Source organism: Setaria viridis, chromosome 1, assembly GCF_005286985.2.
Source record: "Setaria viridis chromosome 1, Setaria_viridis_v4.0, whole genome shotgun sequence".
Taxonomy (NCBI): domain Eukaryota; kingdom Viridiplantae; phylum Streptophyta; class Magnoliopsida; order Poales; family Poaceae; genus Setaria; species Setaria viridis.
This window is the reverse complement of record NC_048263.2, coordinates 13,580,817-13,589,208: the sequence shown is the minus strand read 5'-3', so window position 1 is coordinate 13,589,208 and position 8,392 is coordinate 13,580,817. Positions and strand designations below refer to the sequence as shown.

The window sequence follows — 8,392 nt, the reverse complement described above, 5'->3', positions numbered from 1 at the left end:
GCTCCGTGGTTGTTGCCTCAAGTGCCACGAAGACTAAAAGACCTGTGGGGAGTACGAAATTTAGACGCTAGTCCAATTTGTTCCGAAATTTGTGTGTAGCATCGATGTCCAGTTTTCTACAAGTGAGCCAGACAAATCTAAGAACAAATCAAGGCACAGGCTCAACGATTCAACGAATATGTTCCTTTCCCAACATCTTTCATATTCAAAGCAACCGTAACCGAGCAAATAAGTTGGCAAACTGCAGCATTTTATGCACATATTTGATATTCCACGATAACATGAGCCCATGTAGGAATAACAGCACACAAATGTAAATGTATGGCAAAGCAAATAATCTTCTTCATTTTATTTACCATAAGATAATCATTTATTAACAACCTTCTGGTGATGCAACGCGTAGTTGCTTGATAAAAGTCATTCAGCACTACCACGTACGGAGTAATAACTCAACCATCACTATGCTTATGCTTCCAGTTTATTAGCATGCCTCTGGCAGAAAGACTTGATCCTTTCAAGGGCATTCTCGAGAGTAGGTATGTCACAAGCAAAAGTGATACGAATCCAATCCTTCATTCCTAATGCACTGCCTGCAAAAATACTCATGTACCTCAACACTGGCTTTTGGTAAGAGGGTACCAGAACAGTTAGGAATTCCGAACAGTTATACAGATCGTTGCTGGTACTGCCTTTTCCAAATTATAGTTGTTCCCAGACAAAATTTCCAGATAATGGAATAAAACATGTATCCCAACCTGAACATATTCTCAGCCAACTAGAAAAGTAAAGATGGACTCCAATGTTAATCGTAACTACTGACAACCTTTCGTGTGCTAGTGACTAGTGAAATTGCCTTACTGAGTTCTTCAGTAATTTATTGCACTGCATATTGTACCTACTTATATTTTACTGTCTATAGGATAATGTCACTCACGACGACAAGTGATAAAGCTATAAAAGGAATATCAGCATACAAGAGTACAAAAAAATATATATCATGGATATAATTTGATATTTTGAATTATAAGGTTTGTTTTAAGCACAGACATCCTATACTAAGTTGATATTACAAATGAACAGAATACTGTGAAACCAGAAGCAGCCAAAAGCAGCATATATACGGAAGTTAAATGTACCTGGTAACACTATTACAGACTCCTCTTTTGCCAACCTGCAGCAGAAGTCCAAATCATCCAGGATGCCATCCAAGTAACAAAGATCCAGCTTTACCTGTACAACAAAGACCACAAATTGTGTTATGATTGAAATTAAGATACACTAAGTATTTTAGCTAAAGCATATTTTGTTACTGATTCTCTTTACCATGACAAACATTGATCCCTCTGGCTTATGAGGGCATGTAATGCCCCTAATCTCCTTTATTTTACCATAGCATAAATCTGCTGAGTTTCGCAAAAGATTAAGTATTTTGTTGAAGTAATCTTCCTTGGTGTTGGCTATTATTTTAGGGACTGCACCCTGTATGACATAATTAGTATGTTTGACATCAGCAGAAACATAAACTGCTGTTCTAACAAATATTGTTCGATATATTGTATACAGATATACCTGGATAAATGTTGCAGGATCATTTGTAATATTAATATAGCTTTCAATAGATTTGTCAACCTGTAAGAGAAAAATTAATGGTACACAATTTAAAACCAGTCAATAGAATAGGAGTCTCAAAACACGAGTTTGATTAATATGATTTGGCAAATATAAAGCATATTATATCATTTAAACTCATATTTTATCACCTACACATCCTTGGCAATTCCATCATCCAGGTTCCAACAGTCGAATAAACGTTAGAACAATTAATAGGACAAATATACTGCAATGACATAGCGTCTGTGATTATTTGGCCCAATAACGTAGAGTTGTAGATGGCAAAATTAACCTTAACAGTTTTTGCTTGGTTTCAGAGTTTTAATTGTTGCCATAATCCTATCCACAAGACCACAACATTGCTTCACATTTTTCTGGATCAATTGAACAGTATGTTTTGTTATTAATATATGATTCCTTCGCCAACTCAGTATCTCCATATGGCACTTTGGATATAGGGTATTGTAGAAACCTCTTTTGTATTCCAAAAGTTACTGTCAAGCAGTCAACCTCAATAAAGAGTTTTGGTATGTTGCATCACCTAAAATTTATCACATCACCTAGTGGCCATTGTATTCACTGATAAAGAACTAAGGACATAGGCATCACATTGCTTCTATCCTGTGTTTTTAGATGGCTATTCAATCAAAAGGAAACCCGCTACGCATTATGCTCATATATCTACTATGGAACTGGAGATCTATTCCATTATATTAATTAGGACCCTGAAAACTTCAATGCTTCAGCATCTGTGTCATGATACATTAGTGCTTCTTAGTTTTATCTTAAAAAAAAAAGGACTCAACCATGGGTAGAGATGGCCCCTTGACTTCTTCGTTTTATCTACAACTGTGAAAACACCTATAAGTATTTCTATATTTGCCGAACATTATCGAGATAACCAAAAACAAACATTGAACCCATCTACTATTTGTCAGCAGAATTCCCAACCACAAAACTTTCAGAAGCAACTGACCAGATGCTACAAGCTATCCAAATTATTCTGTCTACATAGGATGGGCATCATGGGCTCACGAGTTATTCAGGATGGGTCTACCATTCACCTCTGCTTAGAGTGCATGGTGCATATCGAACAGTCAAAGTGATGTACAGACAGCATTAGTTGACAGCCTAAAGAAATGCGTAAGGAGACAGATCAAATGTTTACCTTGGCTTCCTTTAAGATGCCATTCGGGTCGCACGTTGCTATCCAACCAAGACGCCAACCAGGCACAAGCCATCTTTTAGATATAGATCCCAGGGTGATCACAGGAACTATATCTGCAAAGACACCCATTGGTATAAAAGGCTTATTCCCAAAAGCCAAATGGTCATACACCTCGTCGGCAATGATTATTATTCCAAGTTTCCTTGCAGTCTCTGCAATCTGTTCATTTCCAGTACTAGAAATTCTCATCGCATAACAAATAGGGAACACAACCTAGGAAATATCTGTCTAAGAATATATATACTTACTTTGGCCAAATGATCATGTGAGTACACACTCCCACAAGGGTTACTGGGATTTATAATGACCATGGCAACCGTGTTCTCATCAGCAAGAGCCTCCATGGACTCTAGGTCAGCCTCCCAGCCTCGGTCAGGAATAAGGTTGAAATGACGTTCCTCTAGATTACTGAACATGGTTCGTGACTCATACAACGGAAACCCAGGTTTGGGAAGCAAGATGTTGGAGCCAGGCTGCGCAAGGATGGAGATCATGACATCAATAGCTTGGCAGCATCCAGCAGTGAGGTAAATATCATCCGGTGAAAGCTGGTAAGGAAGATCCTGAGATAGGTACTCCGCAATAGCACTGCCAATTCAAGGCAAAGGTATAAGAGATATAGTCGTGAATTCAGGTTTAAGAACAGAAACTTTATGGGAAGAAAAAGGTCATGCAAGTTACATAGAGGTATAAGAAACTGAATGTTACAGGCAACAAAGCGTAAAAGATGCAGATTCTCATAAAGACTTTAACTCTTTATGTGAATCAGCAGATTGCATAGTTTTGTGGATAACAACTACAAGAAAGTGGTTCCATGAGAAACTCAGCATCTTCCCTCAAAACCCTGCATCTGAAAGCCGCCTATGGTTTTGACTTTGCACAAAGGTAGTTGACTTTCTTGGATAAGAAAACTAGTGAATAAGCGACTTTGGCCAATGGCAGTCAAATTTATTTGACGTGGTTAAGCTCAGTGAATTGCTCGATTACATTATTAATCGATTAACAAACACAGGAAGGTGTTGATTTCCGTGAAAATTATGCATCTCAAATCTGCACAAATGCAGTTGGATCAAGGTATCGGGCAGGGAAAGGTGTTCCACCTGAACCTGAAGCACCACGACTGTGAGAAACTCGTATAGTGCAGAGAGATGAAGTTGACTCTGTCCATGTGGTACTAGAGAGTGAGAGGTGGGCGAGAGGCATGGCCACTCACCGGCGCGCGGGGAGGACGCCGACGGTCGGAGAGTACCCGTTGTGCTTCCCGGATCGGAGCGCGTCCACTATAGCATCTTCAGCCTCGGGCGGAGGCCTGAAGGAGGCGCAGGCGGTCGGGTCACCGCTGCCGAGCGTCAGCACGGGCCGCGGGCCCGAGGCGTCTACCGAGGAGAAGACGCGGGCGAGCACCACGCGGATGCTCATGCTCCCGGCGTCCGACCGCGGCGCACCCCGCCCGGGCGGCCGGGAGATACGCCATGTCGTCGCGCTGGCGCCGCCGTTCCCCTCCATCGCTTGGATCTCTCCCACAGTCCCACTGGTGACTGCTCAAGCTCGGTGTTTCTTTTTTTTTCTTGTGTTTCTTTTTTTTTGAACACCGGAATTTTCTCCCTTCCGCTTCCTTTCGGACTCTGGGGTGTTTGATCCCGGGCTAAATTTTAGCCCCTATCACATCGAATGTTTAGACACTAATTAGGAGTATTAAACATAGGTTAATTACAAAACCAATTTCACAACCCCTAGACTAAATCGCGAGACGAATCTATTAAACCAAATTAGTCTATGATTTGACAATATGATGCTACAGTAAACATTCGCTAATGATGGATTAATTACGCTTAATAGATTCGTCTCGCGATTTATTAATTAGGTTTAATAGATTCGTCTCGCGATTTAGCCCTCGTGATTTATTAATTAGGTTTAATAGATTCGTCTCGCGATTGAGCCTAAGGGTTCTGCAATTAGTTTTATAATTAGCTCATGTTTAGTCTTCCTAATTAGCATCCGAATATCCGAGATGACACGGACTAAACTTTAGCTTCAGGATCCAAACACCCCTTGCAGGACCGGTTTCTTTAGTGCCTATATTTAATGCAGCTCCCCTGCTGAGATGGCTAAGGTTGAGCGCATAATGTGCTTTCCCTTAATGCGAGCTCCCTTTGAATGATTATTCGTACTTGGTTTTCTTAAGTACCGTATGCGATGGAACAACAGTAAAATTAACATCTATGTTAGTGCTGATGGTCCTCTTTCATTTAGAATTGGTTCGGTAGGAGATCAGTTGGATGGTAGGCGGAGAATATTGAAAAATAAGCCACTCATCACTCATATAGATTAGGGGTTGTTTGACTACCCATCACATTGGATGTTTGGATACTAATTAGGAGTGTTAAATATAGACTAATTACAAAACTAATTGCACAGATGGAGTCTAATTCGTGAGACGAATCTATTAAGCCTAATTAGTCCATGATTTGATAATGTGGTGCTACAGTTACCATTTGCTAATGATGGATTAATTAGGCTTAATAGATTCGTCTCACGAATTAGATACATCTCGTGAATTAGACTCCATCTGTGCAATTAGTTTTATAATTAACTTATATTTAGTTCTCCTAATTGGCATCCGAACATCCGATGCGACACTGCTAAAGTTTAGCATCTAGTATCAAACACCCGCTTAGTGCAGCTGCATATGCCACATCAAAGGGCCGCTAGTGTTAGGAGGGTGGGAAAAAATACTCAAGGAAGAAAAATGCTAGAGAAAAAAGATCTCGTAAATGTTGGATTTAGATTATACCAGTGTAAGAGGAAAGAATGGATAAAATATGTACTCACTCAATTCTAAAAACTATATCATTTCAGTTTTATCTTGAACCAAAACTTTCTAATTAACCAAATTTTTAGGTAGAATAGTTAGGATAGGTAGAGTAGTTATTGTATAGGTGTGGGTCCTACATAAACGCACTTAGGGTGAAATTAAAATGACCTATATTTTGGAATAAGTAGAGTAATTATTGTATAGGTAGGGAAAAGTATATAGTGGTGAGAAGCATCTGAAAGTGAATTAAACACGTCTCAAATAAAAAAATTATATAAAAATATGTTGGGGCTTCTGCTAGTGACTTAGGTCAAATTATGGTATAGTTGGGTCCTACATAAATTTCTAAGAAAAAATTCAATTTTTCAATAATAATAATAATATAATGCACTTTCAAAAACAGCTTTTTTTTGTTGCCGTTGCGCAAATGTACCTGTCCTGTGTTTGTTGAAGAGAAATTATTCATACCAATAGCACCATGATTTACGACGCACATACTATGCAGAGTAAATACATGTACAAGCAATAATAGTTTTCCCATTTTGCTTAGTTCTAGTACAATGATACTGACACAAGGTGGAGCAGGGATGCTAACCGGCGCGCCTGCAGGAAACCGACGGTTGGGGAGTAGCCGTTGTGCTTCTTGGAGCGGAGTGCCTCCACGACGGCCTCCTCGGCCTCGAGCGGAGGCCTGAAGCTGGCAGAGGCGGTGGGGTCGCCGTTGCCGATCGCCAGGACAGGGCGTGGGCCGGAGGAGTCGACGGCGGAGAAGACGCGGTCGAGCACCGCGCGGATGCTCATGGCCCCCGCGGCTGATAGTGGCACGCCCACGGACTGCCGGCAGATGCGCCACGCCCGCGGTGTCGCTCCGGCGGCGTGGTTCCCATCCATCTCCTCCCTGGTTCTCTCTTTTTTCCTTTTGGAAAACAGAATTATCCTATCGCAGCTGCTGCTTACTGCACCAAGTCTTTTTTTAGTTATTATAAAAAAGCCTTTTTTTAGGAAGACAATTCAACTTTTTTTATGAAAAAAATCGAAAGCTAAGGTTGGCAAACGACACAGCATCTTCTAGGCGCCAGAATGGTCCAAAAGAACTTTGATTTTTGAAGCGAAGAAAAACTAGCAGGGAGTCATGATTATATATATATATATATATATATATATATATATATTCTACTCATCCACACTTGTGTTATCCTCCTTGTTGGCATCAGTTCCTATGTTTCATGACACTTACTAACTTACTTATTATTAAGGGAAAGCTACCACTCACCCGAGTGATTTGAAGCCTCCGCTCACTCGAATTCTTTTGAACCCGGGTGAGGGCTGGATTCGAGCTCCGACGAGTCAGTGAGCAGCTCCGTCGAGGTTAGGGGGTTAGGGTTTCGGAGTTTTCTAGGTTGGTGGCTCACTAGCGGCCCTAGAGAAAGCCAGCGGCGGGTGTCGGCCCGACAGAGGTGGTGGGCGTTGAGGCAGTGAAGTGGAGGAGGCCGGTTAGGCAGGGCCGCGATGGGGGCGACAATGAAGGCGATGGCGGCGGCGGCAGGAGAAGGGAAAGCAACTGTAGCAGGCAGGTGCCGGCACGAAGCTCCAGTGAGACCCTATCCTGCCCGCGGTAGGGTGGAGGCCCGTGAGGTGGCAACAAGAGCAAGGAAGCTCGCAGAGAAGAAGAGGGTGTCGGCGTTGGGAGGTAGAAGATGAATGAGATGTGTCAGATGTTCATCCGATGGCCGAAAAAATCGACTGTGATTAAACTGGCCACTGATGTTGGACTACTAGTGCAATCTTCGGTAGCTGAAAACCGACATTGCTGGATATGGAATAATCTACTTTTAGATAAAAAAGGTTTCTGACTTCATCCCTTCGACAAATAGGAATAAGTTCACACATTAATATACTAGTAGATCAATACTACACGCACCATAGTATAAAATTTAACAGAGCACCCAAAATATCAAAAGTCAATCCATAAACTAAATATTCATCCATGGGAAGAAAAAATGAAGAACCAATGTTTCCAGTAATCATCTCCTTGAATTATTGCACTGCAACTGCGCCCTCTGCCAAAGACAATATCGTTCCCTGAAAAGAACCTGCATAATAATTTTATTTGGCATTTGTAAAAAATATCATCATTCCTTGTGAGCCAAGTTGCCCGCTGCCTGTGTCAATAAGTGTGGTTTTGGTTTTTTTCCACCTATGGAACCATTGATGGGACCCCTACTATAGAGCATCTCATATATGCCAGTGTGAACCGGTGATTGAACTGGCACGAAGTCGATACAAATTCATGTTGGTGTCATGCCGGTGTGAAAACATCATTCTTACCGGTGATTGGACCGGCACCAAGTCGATACAAATGCATATTGTTATTCATGTTGGTGTCAAAGTCGGCACAAATAACGAATTATAGATTGTTATTCATATCGGTGTCAAAGTCGGCACGAATAATGAATTATACCTAATGACAGGATATCATATCAGCACGAATAGTAAAACCTAGAATTTACAAATGAAAATAGCAAAAAATAGTTTTTAGTCCGGAGACCACCCCTTACGGTCACGAGTTAGAATTCGTGTGTGCAAAATACGTGCGCGTGCGGTACCTAGCTTTCAAACTCACGACCTTCCACCTCGTGTAATGCCACCTTATGTCGGTATTTTATATAACCCCTCGGTAGTAGATCGGTTAGTTGGGATCGTCGGATTAGGAACTTGATGGTAAAAGTGAGGATATA

At 41.3% G+C, this 8,392-nt stretch overlaps 1 protein-coding gene across 3 annotated transcripts; it reads right to left on the bottom strand.

The window, feature by feature from the left end:
• Positions 1–318: 318 nt before the first annotated feature.
• LOC117861201 (nicotianamine aminotransferase 1) lies at positions 319–6,602 on the bottom strand. Of its 3 annotated transcripts, none has more exons than XM_034744721.1 (7): positions 6,250–6,598; positions 3,088–3,427; positions 2,780–2,998; positions 1,570–1,629; positions 1,324–1,479; positions 1,137–1,230; positions 319–590 (listed from the first exon to the last, which is right to left on the bottom strand). In XM_034744721.1, exons 1-7 carry the CDS (start codon positions 6,543–6,545, stop codon positions 466–468), a joined length of 1,290 nt encoding a protein of 429 aa, XP_034600612.1. In that variant the 5' UTR covers positions 6,546–6,598; the 3' UTR covers positions 319–465. The 3 variants fall into 3 exon arrangements, with proteins under 3 accessions (XP_034600612.1, XP_034600620.1, XP_034600627.1); XM_034744729.2 differs by lacking the exon at positions 6,250–6,598 and adding an exon at positions 4,053–4,430; XM_034744736.1 differs by lacking the exon at positions 1,324–1,479 and having other exon boundaries at positions 6,250–6,602.
• Between the last annotated feature and the right edge of the window lie 1,790 nt (positions 6,603–8,392).